At 37.5% G+C, this 23,494-nt stretch overlaps 1 protein-coding gene across 4 annotated transcripts in view; it reads right to left on the reverse strand.

Annotated features, from left to right (window-relative positions):
* The window catches only part of enah (ENAH actin regulator), an 81,987-nt gene that overhangs the window by 35,667 nt on the left and 22,826 nt on the right, over window positions 1-23,494 (reverse strand). For 2 of the 4 annotated variants that reach the window (XM_056764308.1, XM_056764302.1), the window contains exons 1-3: window positions 20,624-21,019; window positions 11,044-11,209; window positions 4,200-4,377 (exon numbers count right to left, since the gene is read on the reverse strand). In XM_056764308.1, the coding sequence (XP_056620286.1) occupies window positions 4,200-4,377; window positions 11,044-11,209; window positions 20,624-20,712 (433 nt within the window). In that variant the 5' untranslated portion in view covers window positions 20,713-21,019. Of the gene's footprint in view, window positions 1-4,199; window positions 4,378-11,043; window positions 11,210-20,623; window positions 21,020-23,494 lie in introns of those variants that run through there. The other 2 variants (XM_056764304.1, XM_056764303.1) reach the window with 1 other exon arrangement.

A 23,494-nucleotide genomic window follows, 5' to 3' on the forward strand; every position in this document is an offset into this window, starting at 1 on the left:
CTTTTAACTAAAAGTATAGTTGAAGTATTGTAACCACAAGTAAGGTTTCCGCTGACCCTTAAATAAAAAAATCTTAAAGGGATAGTTCACACAATATTGAAAATTCTGTCAATTACTCACTCGCTAGTTGTTCCAAACCTGTATAAATTCCTTTGTTTTGTTTAACACAAAGAAAGATACTCGGAAGAATGTCAGCAACTGAGATTTCTGGCACACCTCTGACTACCATAGTACGAAAAATGACAATGTTAGTCAAAAGTGCCCCAGTTTCCTTTCCTTTGTTCTTCACTTTAAATAATGTATTTGTCCTACTATTGTAGTCAATAAGGTCCAGGAACTGTTTGGTTACATGCATTCTTCCAAATATCTTTCTCTCTGTTCATCAGAACAAAGAAATGTAAACAGATTTGAACAAGTTGAACTGTCCTTTAAACACAACAGTAAGAGTACAATCAACTTACTTTTTTACATCACTGCACCACAAACAATTTACATCATTGGCTCACAATTTTCAGCCTGAGGCAGTGAAAGGAACTTCGTCCAAGGCTATCCGCACATCAGTTAAGTATGCATAATTAACATCGCTTTGCATAATTAACTGGCGCGCTATCAGGTAATTAATAGAGAGTAATAAGGCCATAGAGTCTGAGACTCCCCATGGTGATAACAGGAGCCCAGCAGAGTGACTAGATCACTTTCCATAGACAGATTAGTGAGACAGAAAACTGAAGGTCATGAAAAATGGCACCAGCCGTTGCATCTGCTATGCTGAATCCACAAATTCCTGTTCGTCTTTTAAGATACAAACGATTAAATGATTTGAGGAAAAAAAGATACTGGACAGTGTGGTGAACGGATGTTCCCACATTTAACTGTATTATTTTAACTTTGTAAATTCGAATGATCAAACTTTAGTCTTAACTTAGTGTTAAATGATACAAGCAAAGAGTTTATTTGCAATAACATATTTTTATTATGTTATAATGTTTTTATTGCGTTTTACGGTGTTAGCAAGCTGTATTTATTTGAACAATTATTACTTAATCAAAACAACCCAAGTGCAGTTTGATTGGTATTACTTGAAATGCACAATAAAAAACATATTACAATTCTTTTTCTATCTTTTAAAGTATTTTTTTAATATCTGTTTTTGCAAATTAATTCTTCAAGTGTACTTTAAATTTAGTATCAATCTTTTTGTCACGATCTTGTCCTTTTGTCAAGAGATTTCTAGTTCTGTGGACAGAGTCGTGACAGTAAAATGTCTTTTGCGCTTGTTGTGTGGAAGCACATGGCCTTTGTTGTTGCTTTGTGCCATGTGTTCTCCTGTCGCATGTCTTGGCCCCGCCCCCTTGTTTCCCTGTCAATCTTCCTATTAGCGTTTGGTTCCCCTCACCTGCACATTGTAATTATCCCTCATTAGTTTTCCCCATTTAGGCCCCGTGTTCACTGTCCTGCGCCGGTTCATCAAAGTTCGTGTGCTATATCCTGCTCCTGTCGGGCCCGTCTTGTGAAGTGGACTTTTTTTCTTGTTGTTTTGATTTCATTTGTTTTCTCCCTCGTGGGAAGTATTTGTTTTGAGTTCTTTATTTATTTACTGTCTACCCCTTGTGGGTTTTTGTTTTAATAAAGCCTTTTGTTCTGCTGTCCTGCATATGGGTTCTCTCTCGAAATTCGTGACACTTTATTGCTAACAACAAATCACATCATTGTTGCCTCAGGACCAAAGATGTTGCCAACTTTAAATCTGAAAAAATCATTCTTTGAAACATTTATATCTATATATTAGTGGTGGGCATAGATTCATTTTTTTTAATCTAGATTAATCTTGGAATTAATCTAGATTAAAATGGCTCATTTGAATTCTACCCAACTACCCAAATAATGACTAAAAGTAAGTCTTTGAGAACGGGTGTCTCAAGCCAGGTGGGCTCTCCTGTTTCCAAAATGCATCACAAACTGCTTTTGAAAGCTGTTCTACTATGATAATTGGTGATGAAAATAAATTATGTTCAATAAGATGTACTTGTGTTTACTTCCGCATTAGCTAAGTAAACACGCGTTTAGGTGGTACTTGAGACTGGAAGAGCTCCTACAGTACATTTACATTTAGTCATTTAGCAGACGCTTTTATCCAAAGCGACTTACAAAGAGTGAGGGAGCAACAAGCTTTATGTCATACAGGAGCCATAATACATTAGATCTCAATACAAAGTTACTGGTTTCAACTAAAGCTAGACCACTACCTGTTGAGAGAAAGTGTTTTTTTTAAACCAATTCCGCATTGCACAAGGTGCAAACAACCTTAGTCTTGTCGATCTTTCCATTGGGAAGCTTCTTAAAAATAAATTTTCCCTGAAGCAACCCGGCGGTTTCAAAGCTGCATCCATGTTAGCACGTCACGTTTGATGTGGTAATTTCACAGTAACGTTATGTTGTGTTCAGACCAAACGCGAATGGCGCGTCAAGCACGAGTGATTTACATGTTAAGTCAATGCAAAGACGCGATAGACCTACTTGCGGTGCGAATCGCGCGAATGAAGCCCTGGTCATGAGATGATGAGGCGGCGCGAATTGCGCAAATCACGCGAGTTGAAAAATTTCGTTCTCACCCGGTACAGTGCAATTCAGCCAGGTATACATCCGCGCTAAAATATCAAGGTGAAAGTCATCATAGCTTGCGTAGGATAGTCCCAGCTCCGTACCCAACTTTGAGAATAGATTAACGGCGACATTGTTTTTATCGCGCGATAAGAGTCACGTTAACGCCGTTAACGGCCCTCCACTACTATATATCCATATATTAAATGAGCCCTTCCAGATGCTTACCATGGCACCTGTCAAAAATACTATAGTAATACTATGGTCGTTTTTGTTTGCCTAATAATAGCACCTCTTATGCTCAAAACATTTCATACACAAATTCTGAGTAAACAGCACCTAAATTAGCCAAAATCAATCTGTGACATTCAAAATGATTCTATACATCATAAAATAAAAGCCTGAACTATATAGAACTCTGCAATGCACACAAACAATCCTTTCATGAAAATCCTTGCCTCAAAAACACAGTCGGGGGTGACAGAATTACCTTACTATTGTGATACATTGTAGAACACTGAAGAGCTCAATATGCAACAGTTAAAAATGTTCAGATCACTCATATCTCAAAGAGACAAGCAGAGTTCAGCCCCAAACAAAAGCATCATCTGTTCTAAAAGGAAAACCGTCTCAGCTACTCTGACGTAGTCAGAACAGTTGGCTCGATATACAGGACGACCCCCGCTGTGACCGCGGCAGGGTCTCAGACGGTGGAGAAAAGAGCCGGGGGAAGAAATAAACTTGCATGTTTGCGTGCACATGCGCAGACAACCGCTGCAGACGAACGGCTTTCATGGGAGCTGTTATACACAAGCCAAAACTCCTCCCCTTATCCCAATCTGCAAAAACAACAAATACTGAGGTGACCCAGCTTCCCGTAAAAACTAGTGTGAATGCAAATCCATGCCCCTCTATTTGCAGAATGACAATAACACGAGTACAATAGACTGGGTCTGGATACAAATGTGACCTCACTGATGTAGAGCTCGACATAAACAGTAAACAACAATCTGCAAATTAAGTAAACTACCTGATTAGACCACTTAACATGTAAAGAGAAATAACTAGAAAAAGAAACAATGTGAAAATAATGCAAAATGCACGTTAATTACGTAATAAGGAATATTAAACATGATTACTAACTAAACATGCTGTCATAAAAACATACCGCTTTATGATCGAGACTTTCAAAAAAATATCGCAGACAGAACTCAACATAAACAGATTACAAAATGGATCGCTATCATGCTATTTTTCTGCTTTAACATAATTCAAAAATAAGATAAAAACCAAATAAACGAACACCGTGTCTACACCGGACGCGACCATCGCTACACGACACGACGAAAGACATTAGAAACGCATTAGAACTCATTATGATTACAAATTTTGTCCACACTTGATGTGGCGCAATGCGACGTGTCAAACGCATTAAGAACAAGCAGGTGGTCACGTCACTACAGATAACAGTTTAAAAATATATATTTTTTAAATGATTCCAGGTATCAGATTTTAGCAATGCTCTGTAATACTGCTGCAGGGCTCAATTCACACATCATTAAACGTAGCCCTCGCTGGTGTGAAAACAACATTCTCACCTGCATCCTGAGAGTTCAGCACCTCCAGGGCATGCATCATTGCACTGGCAAATACATTGGCATCCTCTTTGCTGCCAAAGTTAAGCCCGTAGACCTGCCGTGCGTCTCGCCACTGGTGAAAGGTTTGTGTTGCCTGGTTGTATTTCAGCCCCTTGGGAATGGCACAGTTTATTACCACCTGTTGACAGAAGCAAACAATGTATATTTAGATTTATTCATTTAGCAGATACTTATTTTACATCTATGAATGAAGTGTATAAAAACAGTTAACTGTATATTGGATTACGATACATACGATTATGGTTTGAACACATTTATAAAGGTCCAGTGTGTAATTTTTTGGAGAATTTATTGACAAAAATACAATATAAAATACATAACTATGTCTTCAGAGGTGTATAAAGACCTTACATAATGAAGTGTTATATTTTTATTACCTTAGAATGAGCTATTTCTATCTAAATACACCGCGGCTCCCTTTACATGGAATTCGCCATGTTGTTTCTACAGTAGCCCTAAATGGACAAAATGCTCTTCATAGTACGTTTTGTAAATACGTTTTCTCCTTCAGCAAAGAAGTGAAAATTTGACAACATTAAGCTTTTGCTTGCAATAAGCAACCTCACCGCTAGATGTCGCTAAATGTCATACACTGGACCTTTAAATACCATATTATTCCTGAAAATCAGTTTAAACTTAAGCGTTCATAAACCTACTTAACCAACCTACATATCCACAATTAAAACAAAGTTATAACACATTTTTGTTTGCCTTCATATGTTTATTGGTAAAAAGTATTAGGTGTTACTATTTTTTTATGAGAGTTCTTTAGTTCAAGTACAACTCTCTGAACATTCTCCGTAAATATAAAGGTAGACAAAGTTTCAAAATTTAAATCTGACAGATAAAGCAATGAGACATAGTTTCTGCTTTTATCTACAGTCCCTTTAAAGGTGTGACAAGAACGAAGAACAGACAAAGAACTGCTGGTGTCAGCACATTCATCCTGGAAGATAAATAAAAAATAGCAATGCATGATTTTGTACGTTTTGCCACGATATGCTACTTTTCCATTACACAAAGGTCACCAAAGTCAGCTTGGCTCAAAACAGGCGTTACACAACAACACTACAAGGTTAATGTTGTAATTGCAGAGATATATAAAAATCAAACACTAGACTCTCCACACAGCACATCTTCAACAGGGCAAATCTTTGTGGAGCTTCTGTGGAAACTGGCTGTTTTCTGAGTCATTTTCATTTCTCAGCCTCTGACATCAATGTAATTACTGTACCATGAGAAGTGCAACTAATTAGCGAGCGGCATAAATGGAACCGTGAACTGTAAGGCACCCTGACACAACTCACAAAAGCAGAAACTTCCCAGTTTTCTCAACACATTGGTATAATGGAGTAATAAGAACTCAAATCTGGGTCATGTTCTTGTGTAGGCAAACTTAGATGTTGGAATCAAAGCCTTTATGAGTAAAGAATCCATATGCATATTTTACTGTATACATTGTAAATAAAGCATGGTAATACTTGTAAAATGTGCCATCACAACACAATCACTTAAAAAATAAGTGAAGCATATACCATAAAATAACCTGCATTACAATTGAATATTATTTAAGATAATCTCAGTGTGAAAACCAGTCTACCAAAATTTCATTAACAGAGAAGTAAAACTTTATTGTAGTCTTGCAAGTGAGAAAAAAACAGACTAGAAGCATTTTAATGGTGGCTTCAATTCACTCCTTAATTCACTTATTAATTTACTTAATATACAAGTATTTGGCGGTTGTAATACCGACAGGTAAAAGCCTTATCCTTAAATTTATGATGACCCAATTTTGTTTTGCTGTATTTGCAAAAATTATATTCAGAACACTATGGTTGCTTCAAAGCTGAATTAAAAATGTATGAGAATTAAATATAAGATCTCTTAAACAGACAACTTTTCGTTCTAATTTAAATAATTTATTAGACAATTAATCGTCAGTCAAATTTCATAATCGTGACAGCCTACTGGTAAGTGAAACGGAGTCATTTGTCTGTGTTTTGTTGGCAATGGGTGCACACATGCTTTAGTGTTCTAAAGGGTAAGAACGTCTTTTTAATAATGGCTATTGTTTATTGGAAGTTTTAAAGTTGACGAGGTTGTTAAAAGGTTTATTTCGGAGTTTGTGAGAAATATGTGCATGTGTATTGTCCGTGTTCCACATCCAATAGCCGATCTATACTGAACATGTCAACACAACCATTTCAAATCGTGCTTAAATTATTTAAAGCACTTTATATGAATTAAAGGGTGATTATATAATGTAATGCTAGACAATGATGGCAAAAAAACACATGTTGTGTTAAAGGTGTTAATTATTTTTAACGCGTTATTCTGAAAAGAATTATTGCATGCGTTGAAGTTGACAGCCATAACTTTAACAAATACATTTTCGATATTTTCATAACTGTAGCCGTTGCATGTAATTACATGTTGTACTACGTCAGACATCAAAATTATAGCTACTTAAGAACAAAACATTTGTTTAAGGTTAAAAGATGATTTATTAAATAAAAGATTCTGAACTGGCAAAAAAGAATAAATTACTTAAAGGGATAGTTCACCCAAAAATACATTTATTTCATCCCTTTCTCACCCTCATGTCATTGAAAACCTGTTTGACTTTCTTCTGAATACATTTCAAAATGATTTTTTTTTCAAAATATCTTTTGTGTTCCACCGAAGAAAGAGTCTAGTTTAGAATCACGTGAGGGTGAATAAAGGATGATCAAATTATTATTTTAGTGTGAACAATCCCTTTCCACCCTATTGGTTGAAAATCTGAGGTATATATAACCAGCATCAGTCAGTTAAAGTAACCGTAAATGACAAGGCTTTCACAGAATGTGTCAAACGTAGAATCCATGATGACATTTGGTTTGTCTGCGCTTCAATGCTTTACTTCCTTCAGAAATTAAACAATGCTGGATGTCACGTCAACAACTGCCAGCACGTTTCCTGAAGCAATCCGATACGCTCCTTCACCGGATATCACCATAATTATGACGTTCATCGATTAATGTAACCATGACTAAACAAGCGAAGAGACCAAGAGGCACAAAAACACTTCCATAAGCGAGACACTTAATAACAAAAAAAAGTCCTGTCCAGTGTTGCTGTCTCTTCGGCATTTCTGTCAGTTGTGTATAAGGAAACACAGTCAGTGCCACAAGATGTTTACCTTCAGGTGAACAATATCTTGCACTTCACTATAGTGTGCAATAGGTTTAATCAGTATTTTCTCTAAAGTTTTAATTTAGGAAAATAATGTTTATTATGAAAGTGCCGGTCATGCCATTAGAGTTTTTATCTTGCCGAGTCATACCCTGGCTGAGTGGAATCTAGCAGCTCACAAATCATTCACAAAGCTCACAATTCAGACAAAAGAAAAGTTTATTTCTTGGTTATATATCTTTAGGCAAGTATTAAACAGACAGGGAAGGATCTAGGCCAGACTCGAATAAAATTCATACGTAATACAGTCTGAAGTGAACAATGTGATGCTAACAAGCATTCTAACTTTAGCACACAGAGTGAATTCCTGACCTATCACACTACTACATCAGCAACACTTTACAGCATTACTCACTCACCAAAAAATGAATTAATGAAGTATTACAGACAGAATCTGCAGATTCACATCAGGCTTTACAACTCTTGTCGATTTTAAATGCAGCCTAAATGACAATTTCTAGTTTGTAACTTTTACAAATCTGACCTCTTACTGCAATGTACTGTATCAATTATTTCCAAGATTTATTTTCATTGTATTTTTTATTTATTGTACAGTATCTTGGGTCAACCTCTGCCGTTTTTAATGTGCTTTAGATGTCAACTTCATTTAATCTAACAGTCAAAGAGGTGATTCGCCGGAAATACGTGTTTTTCTTTGTCTTTGGTGTGTCATAAGTTGCCCATGCGTGTATTATACACGTGTAAGTTTAAGTGTCGGAACAAAAGATGTATTTTATCTAGAAGCGAATGCTCACCCAGACCTGCCTGAAACGCTTTGTGTAACCACAACCCGGCGAATCTACGTCAGTTCGTAACACGATTTGACTAAGACCGGCCAAATCTAAACGAAAGAAAGGTAGGCGGTCTTGTAAATCTCATTGTACCGTTGCCGGTGCAACCTGATGTTCCGAATATGGTAAGAGGCATTACATTTCCGTGCAGTATGGGACCAATCACGACGCACTAGTGAACTGGCCAATCATAGCACACCTTTGTAAAAAATTTGCTTTGTAAAATATCAGCCCGTTTCAGAGAGGCGGAGCAAAGATGCATGGTATGTCCTTAAATCATGGATACACATTGTATTACATGTAAAGCAAACAATAATATTCGTTTTAGCCACGTCAAATGACTCCTTTAATTTCCTTACCAAAATTAAGAAATATATCAAAATTCTAACTTTTGCCATATCGTACATCTCTGCATCTAAAACTCACCAAATAGCTTTCACTGAATAGCATTCATAGACATTGATAGTCTGTATATTAAAAGAACTCATTTGAAGCCTTGCAGATGTCTAGAAATGCAATAGAAGCTTTGCAAAAAGGCTTAACTGAAGGATGGGTGCCAACTATAATATACCCAACACCACCCTCCAATACATAAGAAACCACTTGTTTTAATATAATATAATATTCAATATATAATATAATATATAATAAATCAAATATGATACATTCAACATCACTTTCAATTCTAAGGGATAGGGAAAATATTATAAATAATTAAATAAATTGGCTGTTTTCTTATGCATTAAAATGAGAAACAATGCAAATCACTGAGCAATCGCTAAATAATAATAAAAACTTTTTTTTAACAATAAATAAAAATAAGTCTTTGACATGACCCCTTATAAGGACATTTACAATTCTTAATTAAGCTCTGTTAAATATTTATGGGGCAAACTAAAATGAATTTAAAGAAAAGTGAATAAAGCAAATGCAAAAACAAGTAAATTTTCCAGGTAAAACTGTATATCTTAATTTCTCCACCATTGTAAATACCAAAGTGCCTTGTAATAGTTTACTATACTTTATGTTTTTATTTATTTTTCATGGGACTAATGCAAAGACAAGTTTTGTTTGTGCTTGCTTGTACTGTGCAAAGAATCTAATGCAGAGTTGGTGAATGACATGATTAAATGGAAGGTTTCAGGGCCAAAGAAATATCAGTCATTCTTAAAACTCATTAAAAAAAAGCCTTCCAAGAATTTTTTGCAGACAAAATGACAGCATTGAAGACCTCTGACTATAGTCACATTGTTATGCTTGTCATGAAAGAGTTCACTACACGGCGCTCAGATATTGGAAGCTTCATCCAATCCTTTTTTTTAACTAGACTGCATTCTCCACGCGAAACAAAGATTTAAGACATTTAATTACTTTTCGAAAGGAAACGCCGGCCTACACAGCATCCTAGAGGGCAACAAAAATGCATCTTAAGCTCTAACATTAACAGGATCTCCCTTAGTCAAACACTACATTTATGGTTGTTAAAATTGCAGATTCAGTTAATGAAATCCGGTCCATCACATCAGGGAGTTTACAAAAAAACATAATTGCGACTGAGGGTTAAAGGGGTGCTGAAGCAGCATATACTGTTTACGCAAAACACATGCACATTTCTCCAAAATAATGATTTAACAACCTCATCAACTTTAAAACTCCCAATAAAAAATAGCAATTTTTTAACAAGACGTTTTTACCCTTGAAGATTTTATTGCCACATTGTGTTTCCTGAACTTGATCATGGCATTTCTATTTAACATACGTTAATGGTGTTCAAATGGCACTGTGTAGAAAATGTATCTCGGCAATTCCCACCTCAAAACCAAAGACAAACGGCTTCCTGTCCAAACATACAGTTCCTGCATGGACATAAATCACATGTGAAAACGTGTTCAATTTGCTACGTATTCCATTCAGTGCAGTAGACACGGTTCATTAGTTAATCCAGAAATATGAATAGACCTTTGGACAGATGCAGCAGGGAATAAGAAGGCAGCTAAATTGATTTCGGCATTTGATCATGAAAGCGCATGTTTTTCTTCAGGTATTAGCTGAGAAATATATGTATTTTTAGATTGCTTGGTAAGCTGTTCTCCAACTCCAAGCAGTTTTGTTTAGCATCTCCTATTGTTAGGTCAAATGATGAATAGAAAAATAGTTGCTAGAATTTCTTGGTGTACTCTGGCCATTACTCTCAATACGATACATAACAGGTTTTCCAAATCTTGAAAATTAGTTGTTTGGCTCACATAGACCTTTTTGAATTTCCAGACTGGACTTGAAAAGAATCAACAGTATTTCCTGAAACGTAGCCATGCATAATATTTCCGCAATCACATCAGGCGTTGCAATGAGATTCTCCTTAATCTACCCTGTGATGCTTTGAGTCACGAAACCCTGCCATGTGTCATGTGTCAATGTCATGGGTCATTGCATGTACTGCAGTGAAACAAGACCCGTCTCTGCATTGGAAGCCGGCAGGCCCAGTGGACAGTCTCCCAAATGAACAACTGGATCCCAATTGTCTGACTAGATGCACAATGTGCTTAACAAAACACCCTTCAGCCTTTAGTATACTCACAATACACAACTGCATATAGTCCCTAGTGCTAAAAAGCAATAAATACAGTAAAGTATATAATGTAATAATATTGAATCATAATTAATAACATGCCATCTGCCTGTCAAAGAGAACACAAGCATTAGAATTTAGCACAGAATTTTCTCAAACTCAATTACCCCCATAGTTTCAGCTCTCTTACCTGGTGGTCCTGAATCTTACGGCCCACTACTCTGAAGGCGTTGTTGCCCGTGTGGTGATAGATGTGGACTCGACTGAAGCCCGTGGATCCGCCGGCCGGAACCCATTTCTTATTGGCGTCGTCATATACCATGACAGCGGCCCGCGCCTGACAGATACTCTGCTCGCTGGAGAGAGAAAGAAAAAGGCAGAGGCATTATCAAACAACAGAAAACTAAATTAGCCAACATTAAGCTTCAATGGATCGAAACAGAAAAAAGACAACACCTCAATTTACGTGAAGTGGCAATAAATCTGTGCATTCAATGTACAGAATAAACAGCTGAAATGAACCGCCAATGGTTGAAGTTAATTGTTTTCCCTTGCAAATAGCTTTAAACCACGGATAAGTTGCAATCCGCTGTGTGATTCCGCATTTGCATTCAAGTGCAGTTCAACTTTATAGGTCAATCGTTCATTATGCAGTCACCCATTAAGTGTAAACACTGAAACTCAATTCCCATGTCGCTCTCCACACATTTTACACTTTAGGCTAGAACTCACCTTGCATATGACGCTAAATTATTTACAGCTTTAATAGATTAAGAAAAGAGCTGCTAAAAGCAGTCTGCACTTTGAGCAGAAGTGCATCATGTGCTGGTGGAAAAAATGAAAGAGCGAGAAGTGAGAAAGTGCTCTCACCTTGAGCTCACATTCCCTCTCACCTTGAGCTCACATTCCCCTTTATATAGAAACCTTGAAAACGTAACAGACATGTCACTTTTTGCGATATATAAAGGTTCTGACCACATTTGAAACGGAAAAGCGACAAGTGCTAAAAGCTAGCGCTTACAAGTTAGGTTTTCAGGATAGTAAGCCCCGGCCCCACACTTGAGAATCAGTGGAAAAAAGTATTGCTTCTCATCTTTAAGAATCGGCTAAAAAAACACATCTCTTCCATCAACATCTGACCCATTAGTACAGTCTTCTTCATCTTCTCTACTTTCCTATCCCCCCCAAAAAGGACATTTCTAGCTTTGTATACTGTGGACCAGTTTTAATGTACTTATGCATTGTTGTTCTTTTGTTGCACAAACTGCTTATATTGTCTAATTCTAAAAGACTGATAAATGACTAAATGTAAATGTCATTTATATTAAACATCAAACGTGGACTAAAAAAATAAACCGATAGCGATGGCTGAATTGAATATTACATTTACATTGCGTTTTGTGTGTGTGCCTGGAAAACTCATGAACTTAGCATTGTTATCACCACTTTATCTACCCGTTGAGTGACAGAAACTGAATATAGTCTTTCAAGTTTTCAAAGACATGATAAGCTTGGAAAAACTTAACACAAGTGTACCGGACCTACACTGACATCATTTACGAAGAATGTTCAAGTCACTTAATATTCATGTGCTACACATAAATGGGGAGAGCGAAACGCTTTCAAATCAGACGCCACCGGCTGACAGCAAAGTCAATCGGGTGAAATAAATAATCATGACAAAGCACTTCAGAATATACACTGACAGATTGTCAAGTGTTTTGTTTTGCTTCCCTGCAAAATTTAACTGACGACTGAGATGAGATCCCGGGATCATCCGCCTCTCAGATAAGGGCTAATCTAACAGGACTGTCCACTGAGACCAATCCCTGCACTTTAATTAAGGAATGAGCGTGCCGGAGCACAGCGGGCGAGTCTCCGGAGCTCCACACTATATTATGGTGTAATTGATGGAAGAGAGTCAGAGAAGAAACATGCTAACAGGGAAGAACTAGATAAAAAAAGCCTTACTTGAACTCATTAAAAAAACACTAAAGGACAGTTCACCCAAAAATAAACATTCTGTCATTTACTCACCCTCTGGGTTTGCCAAATCTGTATAAATTACAGATTAGATTAGAGACAAATTAGATATTTGGAAGAATGTTTGTACCCAAACATGTCTTGGCCACCATTGACTACCATAGTAGGAAAAATAAAAACGATTGTCAAAAGTGGCCCGGAACTTTTTACTTTCCTACATTCTTCAAAATATACATTTTTTATGTTCAACGAAGAAATTAGAAAGCAATTTCCTACAATGGTTGTCAGTGGTGGCTGAGAACTGTTTGGTTACAAGCATTCTCTCAAATCTATTTCTCTGTGTTCATCATAACAAAGACATTGTGAGTAAACGGTGATAGAATTTTTATTTCTGGGCAAACTGCTCCTTTAAGTTTTGTATCACCATATTGGTCCATAGTTTCTTGTGACCTTCATTGTCAACCAAGACAAATTCCTCCTGCCGGAGCCAATACGTTATTCTGATTCATGTTCATTCAGTTTCACTTTCATACCCTTCAAATGAATAATCTCTCTTTAGTTTCATTCCAAGAATGCGAACAGACAACATGGAGGTGAGCTTTCCAAAACGCGAAGCTTTATTTGCCGCTCTAATTTTGAAACGGTAGCATCGTAGTTAATGTTGCATATGCGCATTAATATTCATTTGAACACTAACATATGCCTTTTTGCAGTGTTTATCTCCTAAAGGAATGTGTGTTTTGAGTGACTTGGATGAGTTAATGATTCAAATTAGCGTTTTGAACGAGTTGGTCAAATGATTCACTTACTCAGTGGAAAATTTACGCCACGTACTGGCCGTCTTAGTTTTGCATTTACAAGCCTAATATTTCCCTTTATAGACTACAATTTGCTTCAATTTATTCAATTACTACATTTAATACAACAACATTTCTAGTGCAAAGTATAATAGAGTTTACTATAGTAAATACAAAATGTTTCATCTAAATCTGTGTTTTATGTATAGATTTGAATTATGAACATGGCACAGCACCATGATACTACTTGGTATCGAGATACTTTAGCTGGTATAGTATCATAAGACATGTTTATGTTACCGTGACAACCCTAGTAGGAAGTAGTGCTTGATCTAAAATCACTATGAGATTTTATCGTTTATCGCAATATTTGTCAAACAGCATCATCATAAATATACTTTATTATCATGAAAATACATGAATAGGTTTGAAAAACAGCAATAAAATATGAACATTGGCATTTCCTGGAACTACGGCTGGATCCGAAATCGCATACTGTGACAGTAGGTACTGAATTTGAATAAGTACCTATCTAAAACATTGTATATAGTATGAGTGGGAGTAGTATGTATACATTTTGGACACACTTCTTCCGCCATGTTTTATAGTCACGTGACCCATTTTCGCCAACTATATAGCATGGAAGTATTTCGGATGCAGCCCATGTGTGTAAATCGTTCTTCTTCTGTGACCCATATTCGGAGAGCGCCATCTGGCTTTCGGATGTGGCGGCATTTAATCATAATTCATTGCAAAACGGAGCATAAAAATATAGTCCCAGCCCTAATAAGAGTCTAAATAAATACAACGACACAGTCTGATCAAAAACCCTCTGATATTAAACTGCAACAACACAATCAGGAAATGTTCTCAATTCCTTGTCGTATTAACATCCCATAGCCAAAAAAAACAGCATCAGTGCGCTTCATGCTGAGGCTGCAGTGACATGAGAGAAAGCACTCTGGGGAAGAGCATGGTAAAACAGGATCTGATTATGCAACCAAGTGCCTGCAACATCAGGAGAAATCACCATCAACCTTCTGCATGACTCAAACGAACGTCCTTGATGACAGCTTCATTGTCTTCGCCTGTGTAACAGACTCATTCACAAATAATCTACACAAGTAAATGACATTGCCATTGCATCCATAAACACAGATGTGGATTCTGCATATTGACAATGTGCCAGGGACAAAATTATAATAGCCAATGTGTTGAACGTGAATGCTTAGTAAAACTTTAAATCTAAATACAATTCTTTCAACTATATTTTACTTCTTACGTGTAATATTAAAAGCCCAACCCAGCTTGTGAGTTATAAAACATTTGCACCTTGCTATGAAGGGCTGACATGAATCATGTATGTCGACAAGAGTAACTCGGGCACTCTCGCTCTTTAACACTGTTTGTTTACACGGCTCAAATTGTCCAACACCAACTCTAACAAGCTGCCACCTCAAAGTCGCATCGCAAATCCAATGAGACTCCAGCAAACAACAAGGATTCAGATGGCCTCGAAAGTCAAGCAGACGTCTGGCCCCAGGACCACAATAAGATCTAAAACAATCCTGCAAAGACACCGAAGGATTCCTCATGTATTGTCAAGGTCTTGAGGAAAGTCAGCAAAAAATAAAGAAACACAGCATAACACAAACACTGACACAAAGGTTCTTTGTTTTTTCAGAAGACTGTACAATCTTTGTATTTGTTGAACTGCAACTTCTCAAACTGATAAATCAAAGAACTTCAAGGGCAAAGCGCTCAGATTACACTGTAAATCGTTTAATATCATACCATTTCTTATATGAATGAGACAAATATTGTCTACATAAGTTTATACTTTCTGCACCACTAGCATCACCAAAGGGACATGCAAAAACAAACTCAACCTCAAAACCAATCTCCAGCCATTCCCGGTTTGGCATTGGTCAAAACCATCAGATAGCTCCACCCTCATTCACTAAAGCCACAGCATTTACTCTTTTTAAGGAAATCCATTTAGGAATAGTTTGCATAAAACTTAATCTAGAAAAAAAACATTTTACTCTTAAAGCGATGATATTATCAACAATCTGTTACCAACATTCTCCAAAATATATTTTTTCTTGTTCTGCAGAAGAAAGATAACCATACATGTTCGAAATGTATGACAGAATTTTACTTTTTGGGTGAACTATCCCTTTTAATGGCAAAATAAATAAACAAGCCATATGGCAACCTAAACCATAGCAACTACACCTGAGGTCTAAACATCTCAATTTAAAGGATCCTGAAAATCCCCTTTTAGGGCTACAGAGTCTTAAAATAACCTTCCTGCTGCTTTTTACCTACTCAACTAGCCACAGGTGCGTGAGAGAGAGCAGACAGAAGCTATTTTAAACCTGGGCTCGTGTAATAGCCATGGCTCAGGCTGAGAACTGACTGCTCGCAGGAAGCCCGAGGGTCCGCGGCATGGCGGAGGTGTTACAGCGAGCTGGAAATAGGCTCCGACTCCCACTGCGAGATGCAGAACGTCTCACAGCCACAAGGTAAAACCAGCATACAGGGACTAATAACCAACCAAGAATCGCTGACAGATCGCTGAATGAACCGGGGGATTTAATTATAAAACTGTTAAGTATAAGACTATGACTAAGATTAGAATCTATTATAAAATGTAGATGTTTACGAGCTAGAGCATTAAACAGGAAGTAGTCATCAGAGGTGAGAAATTTCGAAATGTTGCTGTTCCTTTATGGCTATTATCAAGTGACGCATTAACTACAAACATGTTTTGTCCAAGGGGCTATTATAAAGTACATTTAGCGTGTTTTTATCCAAAGCGACCTAAAATGTTGAAGAAAACGGACCAATTCATCCCAGGGACTCAAGAAGCGCTATAACAAGTAACAAGTTTTCAAAGGTTTTAGACAATACCTGTTGAGGAAAATAGAAAACGTTGAAGAATGAAGCACATTGAACATGTTCTTATCAAGAATTTACAAAAACGATATGTCGTTTTTTTTAAATAGCTGAATAAAACCTTAAAGGTGTATGAGATTTAGTGGCCACCCCTACCTTTCAAAGCACTCCGGTGGCTGACACAGGACAAAGTCTTCGTTAACATTTTACCTTCTTTGCCGTAGATGATAACGTATTTACGAAATGCTCTCTGTAGAGCGTTTTGTCTGTTTAGGACTACTGTAGAAAAAATAAGGCAAATTCCATGCAAGGGGAACCACCATGTTTGAAAATAGAAAATGAAATAGCTCAGAACAAGGTAATAAAAACATAACGCTTCATTATGTACGGTCTTTATACATCTCTGAAGACATAGTTTTGTATATTATACTATATAGCATTTTTGTCAGTAGATCCTTCAGAAAAATGATACACAGCACCTTTAACTGAACTTTCCAGTCTTATAAACGTCGTTTATATACAAACACAGATTTTATTACTTTTATTTTTCAGCCTCAGATCCTAGAACTAGAAGATAAGATAAAGATATGAAGAAATCTTACTCATAAACTATAGTTTTATTGCTTTTCCAATCTGCAACCTGCAATTTCGCTGAATCATGCAAATAAAAAACATTTACATTTCTGAATGTGTCTTTAGGTTTCATAAAATGCTTGCTATAAAATTTACAGTTCCCTTCACAAAATAGCTGTATCCCATTTTTCTTAAATGTAATTTGAAGCACAAAATAATTTTTACAGTCTGCTTGCTTTCCTTGGCATTCATACTTTATCTGTTTAGCCGTGCATTTCATTTCCTCCATTTTAAGGTGTATATTTGTCATGTATTCTGTCAAACTTAACACGTTGCTACCAAAAGACTACAACATAAGCATGCGCAATCTCTCATTCTCATCATTTGCTTGCATTGTAAAGCCCTGCCACACAGATTTTCGTCTCTGTAGTGATACTCATAAGAGACATTCTCATAAGTCACAATCTTCAGTTAGGTTTTTTTTTTGCTCTCTTTTGGTCTTTTTATAGGCTGAGGAATTAAAGCCATCACCTTAGCAACACTTCTACGTGGGTGGATTTTATGCGTAGCTCCTACATAACACTGGGAAAAAGATTCAGTATGAAGGCGAAAAAAAGACATCCAGGCTTCTCTTGTGCTCGCCCTTTGTCTTCCTGTACAACACTGTGCTCTGAGCGCACGATCGTCTCGCATATACAAACTGATAAGAAATCTGTGAGACAATTTGCGGGTCGATTGTACACTTTTATGCTACACCAAAACACTAAAAGGACTTGAATGCATTAATACCCGCTCACCGTTAAACCTTGGCATCCTTACTATCGTGATGCCAGTCTTTGCAGCTGATATGGAGAGTTCCTGAGCTGCCAACATCTCACCACCTCCACAGAAACTGCAAAAACTGGCTTAAAAATAAACTCCACTCACAACCATGAGTCACGCAGAACGCTCGTTCTGGTGGATGCCGGTACAGATTCATTCATGCCATGCTTTGCAGGACAATGGGAGACATCATCACAGCATAAACAGCCCCGGTGATCTCATCCTCGCATGGGCATCTATTTGTGAGTCAAGCCTGCTTTTAAGCCACTGGCATGAGGACAAGAACATGCTTTTAAAAGGACAGAGGCCAATATGAGCAGAGTGCTCATTGCTTCGTAATTGGGACCTTTCTATTTAGGCAAAGACACCTGCTTTGAAGTTTGAAATATACATTCTCATTGTTTTTGTAAATACCATTCTATAGACTGTTTCATCGAATGAACCCACTGCCCCGAAGTTAACTTCCAATCTGTGTTTAGTTATAATAAAGCAATTTATTTTCAATTAATATTCATTTATATTGATATTTAATTGTATAAAAATTGTAATACATACATTTAAAACTACTCAACAATAACAGATTCTATATTAAGCTATACCGGAAGTTAAGTTAGGGCCACATATTGTTTATGTTGTTGCTGCTAAAATGGCTTCAGGAGTTTTATATGTTTACTGATCACTGAAACATATAACAGCCAAAATATTGAAATGCTAAATACACTTGACAGCGGCCATACGCCATCTTTGTGTGTAATCCACACAGCTTTACATGCAAGACATTAAAGGGATAGTTCAGCCCAAAACTCCAATTTGCTGTGTAGAGTATGGCTAATATTATTAAATTTCAAATTTAAATTATCAAATTTATGAAAATATCAAGCGAGTCACTTCACGAAAAGTCCACATGTCGCCAGGTGAGCTTTTTGGAATTATGTGCTTTAGGAATTCTTAGAATGACGGACCCCATATACTCCCATTATATGAAGCAGAGAGGGCTGCGGATTTACCAAACACTTTTCTTTATGGTTCTACTGAAGAAAAAATATCACCTAAATCTTGGATGGCCTGAGGGTGAAAAATAAACCGCAAATTGGAGTTTTTGGCTGAACTATCCCTTTAAAGAAGATGTTTATGAACTGTAGGGAAAATAGGGACTTTAATGTCCAACACACACAATAAAAAATTTGACATGACTGCGAGGTTTGACGGCATCATGGAAACCTCAAGCTCTCTCAAACTAAAGAGAGTTTTCAACTATAAGGCAAAACTATTTATGCATTATGTTTATTTATTTACATTTCGGAGGGCTGAGAACCCAAACATTTGCAAACTGAATATAAAAATAATGTTATCTATGCTTTTATCTATGCTAGTGCAAACTACAAAAATGCTAATTTGTGAAAACGTCATACATTCTGTAGTACATTGTTGTGATGTAAACATAACCTAAACCCTTCTAAATTTTATAAATGGCTCAATCAGTCCCACTAAGAAAAGGATAAACAACGTTAGATAACAATACATTTTTATGACATTATAGTTTTCATCAATTATTCAAACTTCTGGTCAATGGGAAAACTGTTGACCTATAAATGTAAACAAACATACAGGCTAGTCATTCTATCTAGCACATAATACTCAATTGAGAAAAACAAGAAAGAACAATAAACACTGAAAGTGCTTAAAAATGCTTTAGTGAGCGTTTAAGCTGGAGTAAATGGAGTGTTGTCAAAACAAATCAGCTTTAGGTTAACTAAGACGTTTTAAGACAATCTAGCAACATACCCTAAAGCCATTAAACAGCACCAGCTCTTCTCTAAACTAGCAACACCCCATGACCTACAGCATTCAAAAAAGCAGGTGTGATGGTCACACCTTGTTTACACAAGCAATGCAATTTCCTGTTTTTAAATGGAGTTGGGGTGTTAAGAAATCGGCAGGTGAGTGCTGAAAGCGACCTGTTTTTTCTCCATCGAGCACTTTATGGAAGCATCCGACACGCTGCCGTTCTCTCACCAACCACAACCATCCGCCACCTTTTGCATGCACGGAGGTTCCCACTAAAAACGTCACAAGAGATAAGTTAGTCACGGCTGCGAGTGGCAGCATGGTTTATAAAACACCACCCTATACATGGGGAAACACAATGTCCACAAATACCTTTCAATGTGTTTGAAAACATTTATATCAGAAAATACACTTTCAATGATACTGAAGAGAGCAAAATGATGGGCAGCAGGTCAAATTTGGTTGGAATGAAAAGATTCGCACAAGGGAGATAGCTACCTATCAATGTTTGATGGCTGAATTTGCAGTACACAAATGTTGCTGGCTTGCCAAACGCTTTATAGGCCAATTTGCGTATCTTGCATCCATTCCACAGGGAGCTATAAGAGTAAATGAAACTGTAAACATTTTCCACCACACTTCCTAAAGCAGCTCACAATCTGCACAATCACGGTTTTGTTAAAGCCATAACCCCAAACACAGACAACCAGCAATGATGCAGAAATTAAACACCAATGTGACTCCAAATGATGCCATTTTCCAGCCCTTACGCAATTTCTGTGCACCCTTCCAACAATACGATTGGCAATATAAGGTCCATTAAGGACGCATTCAAATAGAGATGCTTTTAATACAATATTCAACAGTTGCTCATATCAAAAACAGACCCCGAGCGTTCCTACGTACCGGTGCACTTCCATTTTTGAAGACAGGGCGCATCTTTCCTTCAGTATGAACCCGGACACCTTGCACTGCGCTGCAGACTGAAGCTGCATGGCTTCCCCCGGCTCCAGCGACAACGCTGCGGACTCGATCGCGATCACACTCGCCTATTCATCGCGTTCCCCCGGTTGTGAATGCATCGGTTATTCATTATTCAGAGACGGGCGCGAGTCAGCAGCTCTTCGCCATGCCGTACGCGATGCCGCGCTTCACAGTGCTGGACGGTAACCTGGCAACAGGCATTTGAGCGCTCGCGGTTGTTAAAGGAGATCACGTTTGGGAGGATGAAATTGCTACGCCGTGTTAATACCGCTCAACCGAGCAGGCTTTTCCCGCCCTGACTCTCTGGCTCGCTCTCTTTCTCCCTCACTCGCCCTATCTTTCCTACCCCCACCCTCTCTCTCTCTCTCTCTCTCTCTTCATTCTCTCTCTCTCTCTTCATTGTGTGCAGCTCTTTTTTTGGTGATTTATTTTCACTGGCTAAGCTTTGTTTTGAAGCAGCATGTGCGGGCAGTAAACATTCAAACAAATAACGCAAAGTACTTAATGCAATAATTGAAACCGAATGGGAGTGTGAACAATGCCTTTATCACGTAACTGAATTATTGAATTGATACATTTGTTTAGATATTATGCTCATGCATCATAATGTAAATCATAATATTTGAGTCAAATTGCGCTAATACAAATGGTAATTGGTTCTTTCTATTCCAGAAAACAAAAGAAGATATTTTAAATGAGTTAGTGAGGCAAATTGACTTTTTTCATGTCATGTGTCCATGGAATAGAAGTGAACAGATCATTCTTCAATATATCTATATATATTATAATATACTTTTGTGTTTTGCGAAAGAAAGTAAATCATGCATGTGTAAAAAAACACAGAGTTATTGTTTCTTTCTTCACCTTTATGATGTTGAAGAAAATATTATTGGTCATTGGATATTAATGTGATGGATCCCCAAAAACTGGTTTAATCGTTTTAAAGCTGTATGATTTCTTCTGAGAAACACAAAAGGAGATATTTTGAAGAATGTCGGTAACCGAGCGACGGCGGTACCCATTCAAATCTATTGTATAGACACAATAGCAATGGAAGTCAATGGGCAGGCCTACCACCACTGTTTGTACGTGTACGTGTTCTGCAAAAGAAAGTAAGTCATACAGGTTTGAAATGACAAGAGGGTGTCTTGCACGTGATTTTGTACAGTATATCTATACATTTGTTGTGTTAATCAGTTAGAATTTGTCCAGCATAAGCTTTATCTTTAAACAGAATTAGATCGTGATGAATAAAGATCGCTGAAGAATAATAATAAATCAAAAAAATCCTGTTGTGGATCGATCCAGAATCATTCGAGACAGAATTGCAATGCATCGCCGAATGGATTTTTCCCCAGGGCCACTTTTTATACCTTACCAATTGCTTGGGGCCATAAAAATTTGCAATCAATCTACACAATATTGCCGTGTGGTGTCCGCCACCCTGTGCAACATAAATAGTGCCATCCAGCAATTAAATCCGATTTCTAAGCATGATTCTAGATCAGCAAAATGAAACCGAGGAACCATGTGACAGATGCACCGTGGGATCATGGGGTTTGCTGGGTGGCAGAGAGAGTTTGGCTAGAGATCCTGTGGTTTCCAATTGTCTGGCCTCTTTCCACAGGAACAGATGGGTGTGAGTGACAGGTCAGGTGCAGGATAAGGGCCTTGTCTTTTTGAGGGTGGGGTTCACTGTGCAGACGCCGATCATAATGCACAGTCACGCTGTAAGCTTGTGAGCTGTAAAATCAGAAATTAATCACTTGGGCGCTGACAAGGGCACCATTGGTCAAGGACGGACCCATCCAAATCATTCATTTATGGGGGTGAGTTGACAGCAAGAGGAATCAATACATATCTGATTATTTGCTTTAGTGCTGCAAATGATATGGTCCTATAGCATCCATACCCAATGGTCTCTTCATTTTATTTATCTTTTTGATACTTTTTTATGTTTCTTTCATTGTACAATCTAATTATTTAGTGTTTAAACTGTTGGATAGCCCAAAAGCTTTTTGGCATTGTGGCAATTTACCCCAGTTACAACACACTATTAATCCATCCATTTACAAAAAGATCAACATCTGCATCTTCAATCAACTATTCTTTCTCTAGGTTAAAATAAATACTTTTTTTAAGTTATAAGAACTGTGACAACTTGCCCCAGTTTCACCTAAATACAAAGATCTGACATACTGTCTGTGCACCAGGCTCAAAATTTTCACAAACTATTGGGCTGGATTATAAAATCATACCTTTTTTTCATTTCATCTCTTCATTGGATGGGTGTTATTGCACTTTAGGAAATGTGCAAGTCAACCACAGTCACAGCAGACTCTCACGTTCAGAGAACAAACACGAATCAATTAGCTACTCTGCATCTGAGATCGCTACGCTACTACGCCACCAACAACAAACACAGACTTTTCGAATCTCACGTAAACTGGAGCTGGCCTGCAGCATTTCCAAAATCTCGGGCACGAGAAGAGCCACCTGGGATCACCGGGTTCCCATGAGTGGGTGGTGAAGTCAGGTCAAGCTGAGAGTGTGAAACCTCATGCCCGGCATCAGCAGAACACATGGTGTATGGGAGGATACAAGCAACACCTCTGTTTATAAACCGCATGTCCCCCAGGAGGTCTGGCACTGCCATTTCAGGATTCATGCCTTTGCAGGTGGTGGCACAACAAGCCAGCCTGGGCTTGTCTTTTGACACTTCTTAAAACATTTTTTTTTATAAAAATATACACCACCATATGGTTATTCTCACACAAAGTTACACTGGGGGTT

The sequence above is a fragment of the Triplophysa dalaica genome, chromosome 13 (assembly GCF_015846415.1).
Source record: "Triplophysa dalaica isolate WHDGS20190420 chromosome 13, ASM1584641v1, whole genome shotgun sequence".
Classification (NCBI taxonomy): domain Eukaryota; kingdom Metazoa; phylum Chordata; class Actinopteri; order Cypriniformes; family Nemacheilidae; genus Triplophysa; species Triplophysa dalaica.